At 37.3% G+C, this 24,283-nt stretch overlaps 1 protein-coding gene across 2 annotated transcripts in view; it reads left to right on the forward strand.

The window, feature by feature from the left end:
• MAP4K5 (mitogen-activated protein kinase kinase kinase kinase 5) overlaps positions 1-24,283 on the forward strand; it is a 110,303-nt gene that overhangs the window by 51,186 nt on the left and 34,834 nt on the right. For both annotated transcript variants that reach the window (XM_049767044.1, XM_049767053.1), the window contains exons 6-12: positions 2,299-2,346; positions 2,432-2,474; positions 4,482-4,554; positions 12,112-12,243; positions 14,466-14,528; positions 17,233-17,314; positions 19,093-19,209. In XM_049767044.1, the coding sequence (XP_049623001.1) occupies positions 2,299-2,346; positions 2,432-2,474; positions 4,482-4,554; positions 12,112-12,243; positions 14,466-14,528; positions 17,233-17,314; positions 19,093-19,209 (558 nt within the window). The remainder of the gene's footprint in view (positions 1-2,298; positions 2,347-2,431; positions 2,475-4,481; positions 4,555-12,111; positions 12,244-14,465; positions 14,529-17,232; positions 17,315-19,092; positions 19,210-24,283) is intronic.

Here is a 24,283-nt window from a genome sequence, read left to right on the forward strand (position 1 = left end):
TCCCAAAAATGCAAATTTAAAAAAGTTTTTAAAAGTCATACTTGGGAGGCAGAGTGATAGCACGATGGTAGGGCATTTACCTTGCACATGGTTAACCCACATTTGATCCCTGGCCTCCCATATGGTCCCCAAAGCCTGTCAGGAGAAATTTCTGAGCACAGCCAGGAGTAACCCTAAGCACTGTTGGGTTTGGCACAAAAGCAAAAAACTAAATAATGTTATATTAACTATTCAAAAGGAAGCTATAATGGCAATATGAACATTGGACAAAGTAGACACTGGAGCAAGTATTACATTAAATAAGTAAATGTTTGTTTGTTTGTTTGTTTTTGGGTCACACCTGGCAACCCTCAGGGGTTACTCCTGGCTCTATGCTCAGAAATTGATCCCGGCAGGCTCAGGGGACCATATAGGATGCTGGGATTTGAACCACCGTCCTTCTACATGCAAGGCAAACTCCCTAACTTCATGCTATCTCTCCGGTCCTAAATAACTAATTTTATCAAAAGGCATAAGGGCCCAAGTATCATTGCTCCTAAGAAGACAATTTCAAATTGACTTTAAAAGCAATAGAACTGAAAGGAAAACAGACAAATGTACTACAATTATAGTCAGGTATTTCAGTATCCCTCACACAGTAATTTTGCAGAACAAATAGGCAGAAAACCAGTAAGGATATAAAGAGCCACCCACACAAACCACTTTTCCTGTCATTCTAGTCCAACAACAGCAGGATACACATTTTCTTGTGCCCAAAAAACTTGCCAAAATGTTCTATGTTCTGGGTCATAAAACTTGTTTCAACACATTATAAAAAGTCTAAATCAGGGGCCAAAGTGATAGCATAGCGGTAGGGCATTTGCCTTACATATGGACAACCCGAGACAGACCCAGGTTCAATCCCCGGCATTCCATCTGGTCCCCTGAGCCTGCCAGGAGCAGTTTCTGAACACAGAACTAGGAGTAACCCCTGAACACTGCTAGGTGTAACTCCAAAAACAGGAAAAAAAAAAGTCTGAATCAGGAGCCGAGAGATAGTGGAATGCGTTAGGCACTTGCCTTGCACATATCCCACTAGGAGTGATCCCTTATCACAGAGCCATGAGTAAACCCTGAGCACAGCCAGGTGTAGTCCATAAAAGAAAAAAATTGGTTTAAATCATATATATTCTCTGACAATTGATTTTGTTCATTTAAGAGAAATATTTATGGAATGTCCAAATTCGTGGGTATTTCATTCATGGCAGGGCTTGGAGGACCATTTGGGATGCCAGGGATCAAATCCAGGTTAGCCACATCATACAAGGCAAATGTCATGCCTGCTACACCATTATGCACATGCATATGGATTGTTAATGTTTGGCAAAGGTAAAAAAAAAGAACTCAATGGGGAAAGAAAGGATAGACTTTTAACATATGATAACTTGAATAATTGGACATCTAATGTTAACAATATAAATGCACTTCATCCCACATAGGAAATTTACAAATTTTGTCATAGATTTAAATATAAAACCTAAAACTAAAACTAGAAGAAAGCCTAGGAACAAATGTTGCCACCTTGAGTTAAGCAAAGCCATTTCAGTCAAAATACAGAAAGCATGATCCACAAATAAAAACTTGGTAAGTTGTTACTCAAAATTAAAAACATCTGTCCTTCAAGAGACACCATAAGATAGTTAAAAGAAAAAAAAAAGAAAGCCAGGAGTCTGATAAAGTTGCATTAATAAGGAATCTAAACTGTTGTGAATAAAAGCTAGGTAGAAAACAATACACTAAATGAGTCTTTATATAAAACTAGATAGGGACAAAGTGATAGTAGGGTATTTGCTTTGCACACAGCCAACTGAGTTTATCTCTTGCACCTCATATGGTCTTCCCACTCCTCCCACTCCCCCTCCAGTAGTGGTCCTTGAGAGCAGCGCCAGAGCTGAGCACCTCTGGGTCTGACCCAAAAATGAAACAAAAACTAGTAAACTCAAAGCTGATTTATATGTTGTAAGTAGATCATTATTTTGTGTAGTAGAAGAATTTGCAAAGTATCAGTATGTTCATTTTCTTTTTATTGGTGATATGGTGATGCTATAGTAAATACCTCTTTTTTCTAAAAAATGAAGACACTTAAAAGTAAACATTGCTTAATAAAATAGAACAAATTTGGGTTATTTTTTACAATCTAATCTTTTAATACAATAGTATTCAAAAAGATACTGGTTTTTTCTTATACAGTAAGAGTTTAAGTAGAAAACAGTTAAATTTGCAATTTTGCTAAAATGTCTTACTTTTTTGTAACTTTAGGGTCTTGCCTATTTGCATACTAAAGGAAAAATGCATAGGGATATTAAAGTAAGTATACTTAAATTGTTTAAATTGATCATTTTATGTGAACATTATGATGTTAATTTAATAGTATTTGCTCTTTTGTTTTTAGGGTGCAAATATTTTATTGACAGATCATGGTGATGTAAAATTAGGTACGTTACTTCCAATTCCTAAAAGTTGTTTTCTTAAAAATTGTAGATCAGTTTTAAATGAATATTATAAAAATTTATAAGTTTTATATTCACACTTACCACAAAGAGTGGTGAGTATAGTTAGAGAAATAACTATATGATGAGTATAGTTAGAGAAATAACTACACTAAGGGGCCAGAGAGATAGCATGGAGGTAGAGTGTCTGGCATGCAGAAGGACAGTGGTTCGAACCCCGCATCCTATATGGTCCCCGGAGCCTGCCAGGAGCGATTTCTGAGTGTAGAGCAAGGAGTAACCCCTGAGGGCTGCCTATTGTGACCCAAAAAATAACAAACAAAAAATAACTACACTAACATTTATCATGACAGTGGTAATGAATGAGAGAAATAGAATGCCTGTCTCGAATATAGGAGGGGCTGAGGGAGGAGGAAGATGGGGCATTGGTGGTGGGAATATTGCACTGGTGAGGGGCGTGTTCTTTTTTATGACTGAAACCCAATCACAAACATGTTTGTAATCATGGTGCTTAAATAAAGATACTATAAAAAAAGTTTTATATTTACATCAACTGTACAGTAATGTTACTCTTTTGACCCCAGTAATTTTATTCCTGGGACTCAGTTTAAGAATATTAATCCGAGTCACGGCACCAAAAAAAAAAAAAAAAAAGAATATTAATCCTAAACATGGAAGAATATTTGGAATATTTGGGATCTCAACTGAGTATATAAATTACACAGGAGCAGTGGTACAGCCGTAGGGTGTTTGCCTTGCATGCGGCTCACCTAGGACAAACCATGGTTCAATCCCCCAGTGTCCCATATGATCCCTCAAGCCAGGAGCAATTTCTGAGCACATAGCCAGGAATAACCCCTGAGCATCACCGGATGTGCTTCCCCCCACCCCAAATAAATTACACATAGGAAAAGAACTTTTTGTTTTGGTTTGGGGTCCACCTGCCAGTTCTCAGGGGTTATTCCTGTCCTTATGCTCAGGAATCACTCTTGGCAGGCTCAGAGTACTGTATAGGATGCTGGGCATCAAACTTGATTGGCAATGTGCAAAGCAACTGCCCTACCTGCTGTGCTCCAGGCCCAGAAAAAAAAACTTTTTAAGAAATAAGTTCATCGCTGAAGAGATAGCTAAAAAAGTGTGTGCTTTGCATTTAGAGAATCTAGGTACAATCCTCAGTACCATGTGATTCCCTAAACACTGCAGGAAGTGACTCCTGAGCACTGAGGCAGGAATAGTCCCAAACAAGCAGCAGGTGTTGTCCCCCAAACCCCAAACCTGGTGATGCTCATAGATTACTCCTGGCTCAATAGTCAATGATTTTGCCTTGCTTTGGGATTACTACTGGCTCAATACTCAGTGATTTTGTCTTGCTTTGGGGGACCATATGGATGCCGGGTACAACATGAATCAACTATGTGAAGATAAGTTCCTTATATCAGATAGCCCATATGTTCTCCTGAGCCCTGCCAGGGTTGAAACCTGAGTGCAAAACCAGGAGTAAGCCTTGAGCACCAGCAGGTGTTGCCCCAAAACAAAACAAAGAATCCAAGTGGGTTTTTTAAACTTTTTCCCCAAATTCACTTTACTATGCTTAAAATACGAACATTTATATTTTTATTACCTTCTTATTAATAAAGTTTGTTTTCATAATAGTATTTATTTTCTTCCACTGACTTTGTTAGGTAGTAAGAGATTTAGTTATTCCAGCTATATATGGGCCACACCCAGTGATGCTCAGGGGTTACTCCTGAGCTATGTACTCAGAAATTGCTCCTGGCTTGGGGGGCCATAGGGGATGCGGGGTGGGGGGGTCAAACCTCGGTCCATCCTAGGCTAGTGCTGGCAAGGCAGACACCTTACCCCTAGTTCTCTAGAATTTCTATCAGAAGTATTAATAATGTCATGTCTAAGGGTTTAATTTAGAGAGGTATTGGTGGCTTAATTAAAAAAAGCTAAAAGTCTTCAGTTGTTTTTTTTTTCCCCCCTCACCAGCTGACTTTGGTGTGGCTGCAAAAATAACAGCTACAATTGCAAAGAGAAAATCTTTCATTGGCACTCCTTATTGGTAAGATACTATGATTAAATGTCATGCATCTTGTTTCTCTAACATTCATATTAGTATGAAGCAATGATAATAAAATATTATCTATTGCTAGGTTACCTATACTATTGCTATATTATCTATATGATATCTGTATGTCTATTGCTATATTATCTATACTAGATTGATAATTTTCCCCACAAGTCTGAAATTTTGCTTATGCCTGATACACTCAAGTTTGCTTATGTTAGATAACATTAATACTCATACTTATTGTCCAGCTTTTCCTTTGTTAAAGTACTAGTAATTCTGATCGTCCATGGACTGTTGTATTGAGAGGTGTGAGATGTTCCGATGAGTGTGTGTTGCTGCATTTTCTTATTGTTCACTTACTCTTCTAGTATTAAAGGTTTAATCTTGAACTTTACTTTCCGGTTCTTAATAAAAACTAATGTATCCTGCTATTATTACTTCAACAGCCTCCAGTCATGGACAAATAATCTTTCAAAAACAATGATCTTGTTAATAAGGCAGATGATTGAATTGGAATCAGAAGCATAGTAATAGATCTTATATATATATATATAAAATATATAATTTAGTATTATAAAATGTGGCATTAAAGTTTATAACTGAAAGGTTCAAATCCTTAATATATGGTGTTGGATTATCTCTTTTTTGGGAAAAAATATTGCTTTCACACCATAACCTAATGCTAAATAAATTACGGACATAAGTAAGTATAAAATGGAAATGAATTGGAGTAACTTTTTTCTTTTTTGGTTTTTTTGGGCCACACCCATTTGATGCTCAGGGGTTACTCCTGGATATGCGCTCAGAAATCGCCCCTGGCTTGGGGGGACCATATGGGACTGGGGGGGGGAATCGAACCGTGGTCCATTCCTTGGCTAGCGCTTGCAAGGCAGACACCTTACCTCTAGCGCCACCTCACCGGCCCCAAGAGTAACTCTTAAGAGTTGAGAGAAGCCCTGGAGCAGAAGAGATACTACAGCAAGTTAAGTGCTTGCATTGCACATAGCCAACCAGGGTTTAATCCCCAGCACCCTGTATGGTTTTCTGAGCTCCATACTCTAAGAGTGATCCCTGACACTTCTGGATGTGACTCAGAAACCAAAAAGAGTTGAGTAACTCAGTCTTGGCATAAAAGCAAAATTATTAAAGGAGAAAGTTGAGATTTTTAGCTTCTTGAAGTTTAAACTTACAGGAACTGGAGAAATAACACTGTGGTCAACTCCAGTTTGATCCCTGGGACCACATATGGCTCACCCCAAAGTACTACCAGGAGTGATCCATAAGCACATCTTGTGTAGCCCAAACCAACCCAACCTCAAAAAGAAAAAAAAGAAAGAAAAATTCTAGAGGCTAGAGAAGTAGCACAGTGGGTAGGGTGTTTGCCTTACATGCTGCCCACCAGGTTCAAGTCCTGGCATCCCATAGAGTTCTCAGAGCACCGTTATGAATGATTCCTAAGTATGGAGCCAGTATATACTCCTGAACATCACTGGGTGTGACACCAAATACAAAATAAAAGGATAACTTGAGTTAATATGTCTGATAAGTTAAACAAAATTAAAGGGCAATTAAACACTTGTAATTATCAGCAAAATATGGCAAGCCTTTAAATGTCTTAGTTCTTAAGTATTTTATTAGAAACAGATTATAAAATAATGAATCATGAAATATAGAAGAATTTCTTCTAGTGATAGTAGAAATGCAAATGAAATAAACAGGGACCTTTTTTTCCTATCAAGTTGGAAAAAATTTGGATTGTAGGCCCTCTACTAAGATTTTTCAGTTATTGTAATAAATTACTTGACAGTACAAGTAATTGATAGTTTTAAGGATAATTGGCAATAATGTTCAGTTTTCAACAACCTTAATTTAGACATTTAAATGTTGGTCTCAGTATATCAGAGGCATGTAGATTTATATATGAAGAGCATTGTCACAATGGTTAATGCCCTGCCCTGTGCTCAATATACTATATACCCACTTCTGCAACATTGGATAAGAAAGGCTTCTAAAAAATAGAAAGAAAAGAAAGAAGGCGAGCTTCCCTTAGAGGCCAGAGTATTAGTTCAGAAGGTAGAGCCCCATTGCATACTACTGACTCAGTTAATTCCTAACACCACATATGGTCCTCCAACCTCTGCCAAAAATAATTCCTGAGAGCAGAGCCAAGAGTAAATTCTGAGCACTGCTGGGTATGACCCCCAGTCCAAAAAATAAATGAAAAGTTTAACTTTTAATTATGAAAAATTGTGAGGAAATTACATATGCAGTACATATACAATTAATTAAAGATATATTTTCATTTATTCAAATTAATGAAATAAATGCCAATATTAAAAATCAGGAACCATGAGACATAATAATACAGTAGGTAAGGTACTTGCCTTGCACACAGCCAACGAGGGTTCAATCTCCAACATTCCATATGGTCCCCTAAGCCCCTCAGGAGTGATTCCTGAGTAGTCAGGAGTAACCCCTGAGTGCTGCCAAGTGTGTTCCTGCCGCGGACATGTTGCATCCACAGGTAAGATCTAAGTGTGGTCCGTAGATCCTCACTGGGAATAAGCGGGAACACGAAGCGGACGAATATGAAATATGAAATAATGATACCAGACGCAGTATGTGTGGGGTCAACACATCTCTGGCAGGAGTGTAACAAATTTAATCTTCAGGAAAGGGAGTATATAAAGGGAAAAAGAGTCGTAATATGAAAGGAATGTAATATACATTGTTTAGATGTTAGAACAAATACACATAACTTTAGGTGGTTTGTAACCTTAGAGTAGAATAGGTTTCAGTTAGGAGTTAGAAGATAAAAGGAAGACTAAATTCTTACATATCAAAGAAGTACCTGGCCCTAGGTGTCATTACTGATGTAAATTAAGGGATAGCAGGAATCCTGGTTTACTCCTGATAACAAATGTTCTTAACCTGAGGGAAATAGTATTCTAGCTAGGGGCTAAGAACCACTTCCTATGATCTAGTAATAGAAAGAGCATAACACTAAAGAAAGGGATACAATAATTATACCTAGTGAAATAATCTAATTCTACACTGACCAAACCTGTTTGCAAGCAGGTATTCAAAGTGACAGGGAGAGTCCCCAAGGCTGAAATAATTTTGTTTTGAAGCTCAAAAGCAGGGAGAGAAAACCATTGTCTTGAAGATGTTATGTTTTGACTTGGCCTTCAGAAGTGAGAAGGCTGACAGAAAGAGAGAGCTGGCTGGACTTTAAGTTGCAAATATGCTAAGCCAGCAGGGAACTTCTAGCAGCTTGCTTTGGTACTGAAATTCCTTTGTGAGTGTAGAAAAGCTAAAGCCGAATTTCTGTAGTAGAAAACAGACAAAATTCAAATAAAGAGAAAATGTAATGTCACAGCTGTGTCAGAATTATAGCCAATAATCCACACAAAGGGTCAATGATTGACTTCTCTGAAATGGCCTTTTGACAGATAATTCTTGGGAGGAAAATTAGGCACTGCACCAGGAAGGCAAAAGCCACATCTGGTGCGTGCTTCCTTATGCGGGTGGTAACATGTTCCCACAACCAAAAAAATAAATAAGTCAGGGACCAGAGAGATTGTACAGTGGGTAGAGTACTTGCCTTGCTCCTCACCACATATGATCACCTAGTCCTCACCCCCAGGAGTGATTCCTGAGCATAGAGCTAGGAGTAAGCCCTAAGCATCTGTTAGACATGACTCAAAATTTAAAAAAAAAGGTTTACACTATTAAATATTGTAAAAATAGGATCTCAGTAGATGAGTTCTATGATATACTGTTAATCACAAAGAAAGATTAAAAGTAGCATTTCTTTTAATAAAGTACCTTTTTTAAATAAAGATGCATATTTAAATTTTATGGGGGAATATGTGAAACAGTGACTGAGTTTGAATTGTTTTCTCATAATTTTTTGTATATTCAAAAATTCTCTTTAGTCAATACATGGCTTTTATCAGCAAAAGCTCCCCAAAAATTGAATAAAAAGTTGAAACATAGGTGAGTTAGATTACATGTAGCATTTCTTTCATTGCATGCCATTTGTCTCTCCTGTGAAAACTTCTGTGGTCAAATTGTCTGTTTCTTGTACACTGTCAGCTATTCTTGCCCCCATAGTATGCCTTTTCCTGTGTTTATCTTAATTCTTGCCCTTTCTTAAGCATGGCATACATTATGCCTTTCTCTTCACAATTCTGTTTTCCATTGAGCCAGAGAGTTTAACTTGGTCTTCATGGCACTTTGTTAGTCTCCACAGATTTCAATGGACAGAGGAGATGAAACCCATATACTTCCTCTGGGATTCATCTCAGCTTCTTTAGTCATTTTTGTTTGTTTGTTTGTTTGTTTGTTTTGTTTTTGGGCCACACCCATTGACGCTCAAGTACTCCTGGCTATGCGCTCAGAAATCGGTCCTGGCTTGGGGGGACCATGTTGGACGTCTGTCCTAGGCTAGTACTTGCAAGGCAGACAGATGCCTACCTCTAGCACCACTGCTCCAGCTCTTCCTTTAGTCATTTTTAGATGTGATGATCATTTTCTTCTCGTCTTACCTGTGATATTACTTGCATATAATGTACTGCTCCAGATCTTGGCAGTTTAATTAGTATATTTCCTATCCTTAACTACACTTAAGTTGAGAGGCGTTGTATTACTTTTTTTTTTTAAATCATGGTCATATGAAAGCAATTTTACTTTACCTGTGTTGGATCATTGATATGTTGATTAAAATCGTTAACATTAAACAATAAGCATTTCCCGCTGAGCAATATCATCTGTGCTTTGTGACTTTTTATTTTTAGGGGGACCTTTCTTTCCAAGTGGTGCACAGGAAGCCTGGAGGTCCTTCTTGGCGATTCTTTTCAGCTAGATTAGCAATTTAGTGTCAGGGCCCAAGGGTATGGTACCTGTGGTGACTTGGTGCTGGTACTGCTTGGGCTGCTTTGACCTCCAGGACTGCACCTGATAGTGCTGGGATTCAGTGTTGATTGCATACAAGGCGCACCTTGACCCTATACTCTCCAACCCTGAGCTTTATAACTCAAATGCAGTTTTCATCCTTGCACACACCTGTAATAATCATCATATACTAATTGCTCAGTCTTTAATTTCACATTTTTGTTCTTTGATAGTAGCTTCACTTCAGTATCAAGCTTTGAGAGGTCAGTTCATTAGCTGTCACATTTCATTCTGTCTTCTCTGCTGCTTCAAGAGACATTTGTGTCTTTTCCCATGCAGTTTTGAAACAGTGAAGTCTTTCAATGGGTTCCTATTTATCATCCATAATCCCTGCCTCTGAGGTTCATTTTTCAAATATTTTGTGGATCCTCTAAACTGGCGAATAGCCATTTTTTTCTATTTTTTTATTCATCAACTGATAATTCTACCAGATAGTTTAAATGAGTTAGTTTAAGAAAAATCATATATCTGAATGAAAGTAAATGCTTATTGCTTCTATGCTTTTCATAGACTATTAGCAAACATTTTAATGACATGGCCATAACTAGATAAATAATCTGTAGATTATACATTTGAGTGGCATTTTCCTATCAATTCCAAGGGTTGCTTATTCTCTCCTTGCCCCCTGCACTTCTTGCACTTACACCCTGGTTTATACTCTACTTAATCTTATCTACTTATTCTTTTTTAGACTTACTTATTTTATCCTACCTTCCCTTCCCTCTTGATTTTATAATGATCCGGGGTAAAACACATGCTGGGTTGTGTTCCTTGCACATTATGATATTGCTCACCATGGATCACACCCTTTAGGGCTGATTCTTGTACACATATGGCAGGACCAGTAGCAGGACCTGTAATGACTTGCAATACAACATTATCAATCCTGAGAATCTTCATACTTGGTACATGGGGGCAGCCTTTTATTCTGACTTTTAGTCTGACACTTACAAACCCCTGAACCACTTTAACACTCACCTAATCTCTCTCTCTCTCTCTCTCTCTCTCTCTCTCTCTCTCTCTCTCTCTCTCTCTCTCTCACACACACACACACACACACACACACACACCCTTTTTTTTTTTTTCTTTTTCTTTTTTTTTTTTAATTTTGGCACTGGATTTGCTGAGGGCTTGCTTGTAACTCAGTACCAGATTATTCCTGGTAGGGCTTGGGGAATCACATGCATTGCCATGGATCAAATCTGGGTCAGCTACCTACAAAACAGGCATCTTATCTGCTGTACTTTTTCTTCAGCCTTCCCCCTCATTTTGTTTGTTTTATTTGGGGGCCACACTGGGCGGCACTCAGGGGTTATTCCTGGCTCTGTGCTCAGAAATTACTCCTGGCAAAACAGCAGCAACTTGCTTGCAGGGCAGGTTTCTCTGCCTCGACACCTAACAGTGAGATGAAACCAGAAGTCGTTCTGTGACACCCTGGCTTTCACATAAGATCTGTGCAAAAGCCAAGATCTCTAATTACAGAAGCCTGTGACAACTGTGATTGTGGAGAACTTTTCCTGGGACTGTGAAGAAAGACCTTGGGAATAGACAATTAGTATGCCCAGAGCGTGTAGTTAGTCTTATGAGAGGATTCTACAAGGGTAGGTACACCCTGTTTTTTAGGCCAATTGTTTTTCCCTTTCCCCCAACATTTGCTGTGCCTATTCAAAAACAAACAATCAATCAAAAGTCTGCCATCTCCTTTTTCTAAATTTTATTTTTATCTTCTAGATAGAGGCTCCTGTCTTTCTGTCTTTTTTATAGCAACTTAGGGCATGAATTTCTTTGTTTTACCTCATATTTCTGCATTTTTTTTTATAAAATTGAGAAGAAAAAAAAGAGGATGGGGGCCAGGGCCAAGTGGTCTCAGGTGCATCCGTGGAGATAGAAAAGGGCAGAACCAGGGCCAGAATGGTGGTGCAAGTGGTAGGGCATTTGCCTTGTACACACTAACCTAGGACAGACCATGGTTTGATCCCTGATCCCCCGGTTTCCCATATGCTCCCCCAAGTGAGAGTAATTTCTGAGCACATAGCCAGGAGTAACCCCTGAGCATTACCGAGTGTGCCAACACACACACACACACACACACACACACACACACACACACACACACAAAATAAAAAGGAAAAGAAAAGAAATAACTCTGGCAGGCTCAGAGATCCATATAGGATGCCAAGGAATTAAACTTGGGTTGGCCACATGCAAGGCAAATACCCTACCTGTTTCTGTTATCTATGTGGCCCTCCTAATTTTTTTAAGTCTAATATTTCTTTGAGGACTTTATTCTCACCTTTATGAAGCTTTAGGTATTCTTTTTCTTTTCCCCATATTACATACCATATTCATAAAATAGAATCTAAAGACAAAGGAACTTTTGCTCAAAGCATCGGTATTCTGAAAAGATACAAGTTTTTTAGATAATTTTAAGAGTATTGTGTCTTATGCTCTTTATTTTAAGTTATTTTTCTTTCCTAGTAAATGCTTCTCAGCGTCTTTATCTTTAAGTATAGTGACTGTAACAAAATGGACTTCATATTATTTTTAAATCATCAAATTTTTATTACATCTATATTTACTGATTTCTTCTAGGATGGCCCCAGAAGTTGCAGCAGTAGAGAAGAATGGTGGCTATAACCAACTTTGTGATATATGGGCAGTAGGGATTACAGCAATTGAGCTTGGAGAACTTCAGCCACCCATGTTTGATCTTCATCCAATGAGGTGTTTTAATATAATGCAAAGTTTAATATAAAGTTTTATAACTTAAGTATTACAACTCAGTTTCATGTCTGTTAAAATAATAAAGGTGTGTGGGGCTAGAGCAGTAATGCAAGCAGTAGACTATTTGCCTTGCATGTGCTAACCTAGGATGAATCGCGGTTCGATCCTCAGCATCCCATATGGTCTTTCAACCCAAGAGAGCTTTCTGAGCGCATAATCAGGAGTAACCCCTGAGCATCACTGGGTGTGACCCAAAAAGCAAAATAATAACAATAATAATGTTGATGATGATAAAGGTGTGTGACCAGAGTGATAGCACAGTAGTAAGGCATTTGCCTTGCACGCTGCAGACACGGGACAGACCTGGGTTCAATCCTCAGTATCCTATATGGTCCCCTGAGCCTGCCAGGAACAATTTCTGAGCACAGAGCCAGGAATAACCCTTGAGCACTGCTGGGTGTGGCCCCCCTCCAAAATAATAAAGGTGTTACAAGGAATTTAGGGTATAATTTCATCTAAAATCTTACTAATTTTCAAATATTGCTATCATAAGACATGTAATACATTCTATATATTGTTTGCTTTTCCATAAAATACATTTTCTTTAATATTTATATTAGGATATAGAAATTTTATTTTATTAGGATATAGAAATTTTTATTATTTTAGGATATAGCAATTTTAAAGGTGAAGTTAAATGTATTTTAGGCTAAAATAGAAACATTAAGTGAATAGTGTAAATTTTAAAATAAAATCAACAGAGGAAAATACACTTACATATATTATACACAAGACAACAATAAAGAACTTTTTCAGAAATTTTGTAGTCAAAAGTTAGATTATTCTTATCAGATACTAAAGAAACTTTAGGAAATCAAAAGTTCCAATTAATTTAGATCTTTAGAAAATTAATCATGTTATTTTGGAAAATACCCCAGATGTTTTAGTGATTTCTTACTTGGAAGATTATACTTAAAATAATCCAAGAGAGGGGAAGGCTATGGATTATCCATTTCAGAATAATGGGAATAAGGGCGGGGGGGGAGGGGAGTGAACTATCCAATAGTTGGCAAATTATGTACTAATTAAGGGCAGCTGCTAAGTATAGATTTATAAATTAGAGGAATGTGGAAATTAAATTTAGCGAGTAAATTTATCGAGTAAAACAAAATACATTACCTAGTACAGTTATTGCCCAATGTAGTGAATTAATTATCAGTATAGAAATCATGAATGAGAAACATTTGAATAATGTCATGGTGGTGAAAAAAAATCTAGATTTCATTTTTTTTTTGTTTGCTGTTTTTCAAATGTCATTTGAATTTTTTTTTAAATAAAACACTTTTTTTTTTTCTTACAAACTGAGGAGTTTGCTTAGAAATCTGCAGAAAGCAGCAGTAGAGATAGCTGAGTACACGCTTTGCAGCAGGAGACCCTGCTAATTGTGATCCTGCATTTCACTCATGGCTCCCCACAGGATCCAAAAACAAACAAACCGAAAAAGAAACCTGGAAGGAGTTTTTGAGACATGGTGAAACAGAATGTTTTTTAACTTTTTTCTTAAATTCTTCATCCTTTTATTCCCAAAATCCATAAGAAAATTAGTCGAAGTTGAATTCAGAGAAATACAAATTCTCTTACATATTGGCATACATATCATCACACGATAATGTGGAAATTTAATGTACTTATTGATAAACCCACTTAGGAATGAATATAATTTACTTGATACACCCATAATAATTGTAGAGGCCAATACTTTTTGTTAAATTTACAGTCTAGTGTTGAAATAATATATCTGTTATAAGATTTATGCTTAAGATATAATGCTAGTCATATATGTAACAATAACAGTATAGTAAATCTAATTTGGTAGCTTTCTTTTGTAAATAAGTTTGATTTGTTTTTTTGGGCCACACCCACTCAGGGGTTACTCTTGGCTCTACACTCAGGAATTACTGTTGGTGTTGCTCAGGAGACCACATGGGATGCTGAGGATTGAATCCAAATCATCCTGCAAGGCAAATGTCCTATCTACTGTATTATCTCTTTGGCTCATAAGAGTTTATTTTAAATTTAGAAATCCTTTTATGGTCAGAAGAAATTCTCTATAAGCTATTCAGTATATAGTTAACTTAATTTCTCTATTTCTTCAGTATTTGCATAGGTAGTAATAACAAATATATGTTGATTTTGCTCTTAACTGAAAAAAATTTTTTCAGGGCTCTCTTCTTAATGTCAAAAAGTAATTTTCAACCTCCGAAGCTAAAGGACAAAACAAAATGGTGAGTAAAATATATGTAGGCTTATAGAATCTTACAATTAGGGCCCGGAGAGATAGCACACAGCAGTGTTTGCCTTGCAAGCAGTCGATCCAGGACCAAAGGTGGTTGGTTCGAATCCCGGTGTCCCATACGTGCCTGCCAGGAGCTATTTCTGAGCAGACAGCCAGGAATAACCTCTGAGCACGGCCGGGTGTGACCCAAAAACCAAAAAAAAAAGAATCTTACAATTAAAAGTTGCATAGTTTTTTTTTTTTTACTTCATTTGTAAGTAAGGGAACAAAAGCACAGAAGCATTAAATAGTTCTAAAGATACTCTATGGCAGGAATCTAGACCAGTTTTCTGGTTCAGCGTTCCTTTATTGTCTGTTGATCTCATCAAACTGATAATTTTTTTAGTGTTTTGACAACTAAGATAAGTTTGTTGTGGAAAGGACTTTAAATAAATAGTAAGGTTTTGTATTTAGTGCATGCGTGCATGTGTGTGTATGTGTGTTTGTTTGTTTGTTTGTTTGTTTGTTTTGAGGTCACACCCAGCACCCCTGGCTCTGGACCCAAGAATTAGTTCTGACTGGCTTGGGGATAATACGGAGTGCCTGAGATTGAACCTCAGGATGACTCTGTGGAAGGCAAATGCCCTACCCACTGCACTAACACTTTAACCTTTTATATTTATTTTTTATCTTCTATTCCATGACTTTCATTACTTACATACTTCCATGGAATGTTATGTGAAAATGTTTTGTATGACACTTAAAATTAGTCCCTTTTGGGGCCCGGAGAGATAGCATAGCGGCGTTTGCCTTACAAGCAGCCGATCCAGGACCTAAGGTGGTTGGTTCAAATCCCGGTGTCCCATATGGTCCCCCATGCCTGCCAGGAGTTATTTCTGAGCAGACAGCCAGGAGTAACCTCTGAGCACCGCCGGGTGTGGCCCAAAAACCAAAAAAAAAAAAAAAAAAAAATTGTCCCTTTTGGCATCTCTTTTCTTTTATAAAAAGGGTTATTACTTCTTTTCATACTAATCTATTCTTTGTCTTACAAGGGAAAAGATTGACTTTTTAAAGTCAGGCAAGGCATCTTCAATTGTATGGTAGAAATTAAAATTAGGGGCCAGAGAGATAGCACAGCAGTAGGGCTTTCCTTGTAAGCAGCTGATTCAGGATGGACAGTGGTTCGAATCCTGGCATCCTTTATGGTCCCTGTGCCTGCCAGGAGTGATTTCTGAGTGCAAAGCCAGGAGTAGTCCCTGAGCAGTTCTGGGTGTGACCCCCCCCCCCAATTTTTTTTTTAATTTTAAAATAGAAAAAAAAATCCATTATTTTTCTTGTAGTATCATTTCACATATATGTAAATGTAAGTTTCCAAATCTTTGTATTCAGGAATTTTTCATGGATCTCTTGAAGGAGAATTCAGGACCCCAGATTCTGTATATATATATATTCACTTTTCCAGAAAAACTTTTCATAGCTTATAAGTGATTGCTTTATGTTTTATTAGTTTGCCTATACTTAACACAATTTAGGAGCCAAGCCATTATGCAGATGATGCTCAAAAGGAAAGACAAATATTATGGAAATCAAGGAATTCATACCCTGATATTAATTGTATTCTTTTGTATAGCTACAGTTTCTTCTTACGCTGATATTCTCTATTCATAAGTAACTGAAATTGAAGGGCACTTATGGTAGGGCTAAGTGCGTACTCATTCTGGATTAAGTATTAGTTACAACGACTAAACTCACTATCAGATCCTAGAACAGTTCTTACAATTGAATTGTCTTTGTCAGTTTAAGATATTACTTGACTCCAGGCCATTTCTGCCGCAAGTCACCAAACAGTAATTTTTTTTTTTTGCAGCTATGTAATTATTGTCATTTATAGCAATTGAGATTAGCCCATCTCTTTAGTTCTTTTCTAAATACTCCTCCAGTGGAATCCTAGTTATGATGCAAATACCTCTTTCCATTAGTTATAAAAAGACAGTTATATAATTTGTATCTTCTGCTTTTCCCCATTTTTATCTAGATGGTAGAAAAACTCTAAAATTGGCCAAAATCTCTTCCCTCCTTTTTCTTAACCCTCATTCCTTGGAAATTCTGTCACCTTTTAAGGGTAGTCTTCTAAAATATCCTCCCTGTCTCCACACCATATAGCTCTTTTCTGATAGCCAAACATGGCATCCTATGTATGATGGTAAGAGAAAGTTATTTTGATTTCTCTATAGTACTTGGAATACATGATTATGAATCCTAGAAAATTACAGAGCTCCTGTTTATAATTTCTAGTGTGTATATGTAATCAGATACGTTATATATTTTACACACATGTATAAATGCATATATCATTTAAGAGATGTTTTGTGGCCTTACACCTTGCATTGCTCAGACCTGGAGGTCTTTGGCATTTGGTGCAGGAGATCGAACCCAGGGCCTTGAATATGCAAGGCATATATTCTTACCACTTGAGTCAAGTTCCTGGCTCCTCGAAGTTGTATATTACTAATTGTGGTTTATGTATGAGCTGAAAATGATATATTTCCAAGAAATAAACACTGCTTTGCAATTAGTTTGGGGACCTATGTATGTATAAATGGACACAAGGGGGAAAGCATGTAGTTCATACTTTTTGACTGTTTGTAAGTTGACTTTCATCATAAACTAATGGTAGTGAAATGTTTTTATACTTGTCTCTTCTTTATTTCAAGGTCATCAACATTCCATAATTTTGTCAAAATAGCACTAACAAAAAATCCAAAGAAAAGGCCAACTGCTGAAAGACTTCTAACTGTAAGTCATTAGAAATATAGAACTGTCTGTAGTTGCACAGTAATCATACATAGCACTGAACAAAAGTATTTACACTTTTAAATGTAAAAATAATCTTTTACAGCAAGGATCAGCAAATTTTATATATATAAATCATGTAATAAGTGTTTTAGACTCATTTGTGGTCTTAAGACTCTGTTGCCACTATTTATCTTTGCCTTATACACAAAGGAAGTAACAGACAAAATACAAAAATGGATCTTGACATCTATTACCAAGAAAATTATTTACATGAGACAGTATACTGAATTTTGCATGTGGACTGCAGTTTGCCAACCCTGGCCTTAGAGAAGACTCTTAAAATGCTGCTATACTCTAAAATTAATTGCTTTTATTAATTTTATGTGTGAATGTATTGAATGTTGTGTAGAACGCTTTTATTAGTAATAGTCCATGATTGAAAGCTGGAGCTTATGGGGGCTGGAGCAATAATACAGTGGGTAGGGTGTTTACCGTGCACATGGCCAACAAGCGTTCGATTCCTAGTATCTCATATAGTGCCCAGAGCCCACTAGAAGTAATTCCTGAGTGCAGAGCCAGAGTAATCTCTGAGCACTTCTGGGTGTAACCCAAACACACAAATTTTTTAAAGTTTGAGTTTGGAACGATAGTTCAGTGGGTAAGGCACATAATTTGCATGCAGCCAACCTGGATTGGCCAACCCCAGCTGGCCAACTTCAGCATCCCATAAGATCCCCTGGACACTGTCAGTTGTAATTCCTGAATACATAGCTAGGAGTAGCACCAGAGCATCACTGAGTGTCATCCAAAACATAAACAAAAAAATAATACCCAAACCCACAAAATTGTAAATGTTGGGCCAGAGAAGGTAGTAAAAGGCTTAAGGTGTTTGCCTTACATACAGCCTCCCTGAGCACAAATCCGGGAGTAATCACTAAGCACTGCCAGGTTGATCCTGGAATCGCACATGTGGTCCCCAGAATTCCAAGATTTGAGCTCTGAGCACTGCTGGGTATGGGTGACCCTGGATAACAAAATAAAACCCAAAAGATTTAAGTCTAACTTTATAAACTAATATAGATTGGTTAATCTTTTTTTTTTTTTTTTTTTTTTTTGATTTTTGGGCCACACCCGACATTGCTCAGGGGTTACTCCTGGCTGTCTGCTCAGAAATAGCTCCTGGCAGGCACGGGGGACCATATGGGACACCGGGATTCGAACCAACCACCTTAGGTCCTGGATGGGCTGCTTGCAAGGCAAACACCGCTGTGCTATCTCTCCGGGCCCAGATTGGTTAATCTTATGTGTAGAAATTTTGTTATAAATTTATCTCACAAAGGTTAGTTTTAGAATATGGTTCGCTGATTAATATTTTACTACTTGGTTCATTTATTTGCATTTTCTCTTCAGAAAAATTTTTTTGGGGGGGTCTTTATTTTTTCATTGTTTTGTGGGATACACCAGAAGTACTCAGGGTTTACTCCTGGCTTTGTACTCAGGGATCACTCACTCTGGGGGACTCACTTTGGGGGACCATCTAAGGTACCAGGAGTCAAAGCAGGTCAGCTATATGAGGACAAATGCCTTTGCATTTAATAATCGTCAATGTTACTGAATAGAAAAATATAAATGAGATTTCCTAAAAGTCAATGTATGTAAAATTATACTCGTGAAATTTTGTTTTATCATAGTTATCCAATAGAAAAATATAAACGAAATTTTCTAAAAGTCAATGAATGTAAAAGCAAACTGATAAAATTTTGTTTTGTTTTATTTAGCATACTTTTGTAGGACAACCAGGTCTCTCTAGGGCCTTAGCAGTTGAACTCTTAGACAGAGTGAACAATCCTGATAACCATACACATTATACTGAAGGTGACGACGATGACTTTGAGGTAATGAAGTTTTGATGTCTACTATATAAAAATAAGTCATTTTTATGATCTTAGAGGGGTTTTCTTGGTTTTTGTTTTTTTGGGGTTTTTTTTGGTAATTCATTCACTTTGGCCAAAAAGTAGGGAGGGGGAGGGGGGGAATGTGCTCCCCAGAGACAGAAAGGAAGGGCATCAGGAGAGTAAGCAGGAAACTGGTGATGTTGATGACGGGAAATGTGCACTGGTGAAGGTTGTGCCTCGTATGACTAACTCAATCATGAACAACTCAAAAATAAAGCAACTGTACTATGAACAACCTTGTAACCACAGTGTGTAAATAAAAATAAAATTTATCAACTTTAACAAATTAGTAATTTAGTTTAAACCATATTTATCCTGCTTACAATTGATGATTGTTTACTTTTTAAAAAATTATTGGGAAAGTATATGGGGAAATTATTGTATAAAATACATACCGTATTTTCTGGCGTATAAGACGACCCCCTAATTTTGCAGTTAAAACATAGGTTTAGGCCTATATTCGCTGTATCAGACAGAACGTTCCTGTGCTGCAACTGTATGTACCACAGTGAGCCAATCACAACAAGCAAAGGTTCAGAGGTTATAATGTAATAGAGTTCCTCTCTGACTCTGGCCAATCTGAGCAGGCTTTTTACAGTGTAGATTCGGGTCCAGAACATTGTCTAATTTGCATGCATCAAAAGCCTGCTTTGATTGGCTGAGTTAGAGAGTCATCCGAGCAGCCTTGCAGTGATTGGTCCCTTATCATAGCTCCTTTTCTGGCAATTCCCTGGTGGCGTCAGTTAATCTCCCCCACTACATGAACCAAACAACACCCCATCCTCGGACCCTAGCACTGACCCACCAACACGGTTAGCTGGGTTTTGCCAGAAGTGGCCCCCAGATCTCCCGAGTACTGTTTGGGAGCCCCCAAGAAAGAGATTTGGAAACTCTGCGGCCTGATTTTTTTTTGTTTCGTTTAGCGGCATATTGAAACATTTTTCGGGATATACTCGGTATAAGACGACCGCCCCGATTTTCAGTTGACTTTTTTTTTTGTTTCAAAAGTCGTCCTATACGCCGGAAAATACGGTAAGGTAATTCATTAACACTTTTTACAATCCTTGTTTTTCAACTAGAATTATTGTTCTTAAAATTATTACTCTAGGGACTGGAGAGATAGTACAGCAGATAGTGTTTGCCTTGCATAATAACCAACCTAAGATCTATCCTTCGCACCCCATATGGACCCCATCAATCATGATTCCTGAGCACAGTTGGGTGTGGCCTTAAAACAAAATTAAAGTCTAGCATTCTAAATTCTTCATTTGTTAACATAGTTTTTCAAAGAGATAGTCTAGTATAACATTTGTCCATTTCCTTTCTAGAACTGCAGAGATGAAATTGTTGCTGATTTTTTTTTCTATCCATATAACACTTTTCTTTCTTCCTGTATCTCAGCTTCTAAAGTGAGAGCTTGACCTTTCTGATTACATAAATGAAGGCCATCCATTTCCAAAGGTTTTAAGAACGTTGCCTGAGACTTTCCTTAGACAAGAACAAAAGTTTAGCCACAGAGCACTTTTAGTAGAATACAAATAATTTTTTTAATTAGAGGTTCTCTTGGAAAAGGTTATCATTTGTAATATTTAATTAAGACTAACCGCATAGTTACACGTAACTGTTTGCCTTCTATGAAATTATAATGAAATTATGTTGACTAGCATTAACAATACTTGTTAATTAACAACTTAGTTAACTACTTAGTCAAGAACAAGGGACTACCTGCCCTCTGATATGTGCCTATCCCTGACTATGTCACACCTAGCTGTATTTTTTTTGGGGGGGGGGCCACACCCGGTGACGCTCAGGGGTTACTCCTGGCTATGCGCTCAGAAGTCGCTCCTTGCTTGGTGGACCATATGGGAATCCGGGGGATCGAACTGCTGTCCATCCAAGGCTAACGCAGGCAAGGCAGGCACCTTACCTCTAGCGCCACCGCCCGGCCCTGTATTTTTTAACCATTTCTTTTCCTCCCCTTCTAGGATTCCTTTTCATCTCTGTTTCTCTAAACATTTCATTATCTATCACTGTTTTAATTCTATTTAGACTGTAGAAATAAATTTATAGTTATTTATTGAAGGAAGTTTTATTTCTGTTATAATACCTAAGTATTTAAGTTATAATACCTAAGTATTACCTAAGTACAGTGGATGATAATATTCATTGGATAGTCATTCTCTACTAAGAATTGGGCCAGATAATTTTTATAGAATCTCAATATTCAAAATAGTTTTTTGTGATAGGGCAGGCAATATGGTAATATCACCATTTCATGAATGGGGGGAAGGAGGAGAAAGAATTGAGGTGATTTTCCTAAGACCATATGACTAGTAAATAATGGAATTAGAATTTGAATCTAAGCAAAATAATAATAAACTAACTGGAGAACTGAATCCTTCAGTTAATACACTATACTTTATTTGTATGAACTTTAGACTATAAATACTCTTGATAAGCCACTGAACATTATATTTAATATTCTCAATTATTAGGCAGTGAATTTTATTTGAAAATATTAAGTCACCCATTTAGAGCTTTTTTCTACTTAATTCTTTATTTGTAGATTAATAATTTATCTACAAATAAAACGGATTAGTGATTTATTTGTATCTTAGTTCTTTAAATTAGTGATTTTAGTTCCTTGAAAGTTTAAAGCTTGTGAAAAATTAGTCTTAAATGTGGAATTGAATATAAATTTACCACTACTAGTTTTTCATTAGTTATGTCCTAATAACCAGATTCCTCTTTGTGACTTCCATACTCTTTTGTTGGGCTTCTGAAATCTACTTCTCCTATTGAGTTCTCGTTTTCTATTCAGTGATAGTATCACCATGTTTAAAATGCAAACCTACTACAGGTAACTGAGGACACAAAAGTGCATGAGATCAACACTGTCTCTATTCTCATAGAAGACAGAAGACATTCTCAGTCATCAGTGAATGAGAGTTAAGCCAGAAATTTGACAGATAGAACCTGAGCTATCTGGCATAGTTTCAAAGGATCAGGAATACCTAAAACTAGGGAGTAGGTTCTCACTTAATTATAATATTCTTAGTTTCATACATTGCACATTTCTCCCTTTCACACTTTTACACACCCGGTTGCTCACACACTTCCCTGATCTTACATATTACCCAGATTACAAATTGACTGTTATTTCTGCTGCCTTTCTGTGAAATCTTGCCAAAATTCCTTCCTTAGAAAATAAAATTGAAACCCTTTTCTTAGATTCAAAGCCTTCAGTGACTTATCTTCTCTCTTACCAGCTTAGTCATTTCTTTACTAAGTCTATAATGTGTCCAAAAAAATAACCAACCCCAGTTTTCCACATGTACTTCACAGTTTCCTTTTCTTCTTATTTTGCTTTGCTCTTATTTTTTCTAAAGTAAATAGTGAATAGTGAATGCTCTATGGTATAGTTTAGGGAAGGACATTGCTGCTCATTCAGTGTCCACATGTCTTATCAAGGCTTCCGATCCTGTTGCAGCTCTGTCATGAAGAACTTCAATTGCAGTTCAGGTGGAAGTCATTTCACATTCTGCTGGGCTTTGAAAGTAATCTTAATGTCACTTAATCATGTTCTTATCTGGGAAGTATTTGTGGTTTATCTTCCTAGACTATAAACTCCTACAAGATAAGATATGGGTTGGCAACTGTCTTTGAATTTCTTTTTTTTTTTACAGTATAAACATAGAGTAAACAAATTCACTTGTTAAGTATTATCACAGGCTGGGCAGGAGCAGCTGGACACAGGAACAGTAGCGGGGTCTTCTAGGAGATTGGGCACCAGAGTCAGGAATTGCGACTAGACCACACACTAGAGAGGAGTTTGTAGTCCGTCTATTCACTCAAAGAGCGGGCTTTGGGGGGTGGGGTCACACTCAACTGTGCTCAGTGATTACTCTGGTTCGCTCAGAAGTCGCTACTGGCAGGCACAGGGGACCATATGGGATGCCGGGATTCGAACCATTATCCTTCTGCATGAAAGGCAAACGCCTTACCTCCATGCTATCTCTCCGGCCCCGGGAGTGGGCTTTTTGTACATTTACTTTAGCAAGTCATTCTGAGTTAACAAGGAAGAAGGGAGTGATCAATAGTTTACATAGCAGGAAAACATATGTGGCTTCTGTGAGGTATAGATAATCATCAAAACTTTCTATAGAATTCAATGACATCCTTTTTAATACAATGATTACAATACTTATTGATCTTTACCAGAGACGTCACTTTTATTTGGCCTAAGATTTAACAATACCCTAATTTCTCAAAGTCTCATAAGCCTGCTGATTCAGCTTTGTAGCTTGAATGCCCAGTTCCTCTTTTCCAGGAGATCTTTTGTGTGGCTATTTACTGCATGCCTAAATTGGGTTTTGTTTTGATGCAAAGATTATCTTTAAAACCAAGTGACCATGGCTCAGGGCCAGATGCTCTGTTTCTTTAGTAATTTTCACATTATCTCCTATAGTATTCTTTTTTTAAATTTATTTATTTTTGTTTGTGTTTTGGGTTACCCCCAACTGCACTATGGGGCTACACAGGCTCTTCCCTCAGAAATCACTCCTGGCAGGCTAGGGGGACCAAATGGGATGCCAGGAATTAAACCACCTTCAGACCTGGTCATCCAGGTCTCAGCATATTTGCTTGGTAACTAGAAAACAGTTTTGATTTACAGAAATCTTGGTGGTCTTTAGAGGAATTGAGAGAGATGTCCTTAGGATGCTAGAAAAACTGTCTCAAATGAGAGGGGTGAATTTATGCCGCGACCTCTGTCAATTTCCCCTTTACCCTGAGCATCTCATGGCAATTGTGGGTACAGGTGACCAAAGGCTTTGTGAGCCGAGTGCCCTCCCTTAGCTATGGGTTCTAGGCTAGGGTTCTTTATACAGAGGTCATGACAAAGTAGTTTGTATTTTTTGTATTTATCTTGTAATTTATTATTAGGATCCATGTTTGTCAATAATGATCATTTTAAAAAGGTAATTTGACCTATTAATACTAAAAATGTGTTTAT

The sequence above is a fragment of the Suncus etruscus genome, chromosome 2, assembly GCF_024139225.1.
Source record: "Suncus etruscus isolate mSunEtr1 chromosome 2, mSunEtr1.pri.cur, whole genome shotgun sequence".
NCBI lineage: Eukaryota > Metazoa > Chordata > Mammalia > Eulipotyphla > Soricidae > Suncus > Suncus etruscus.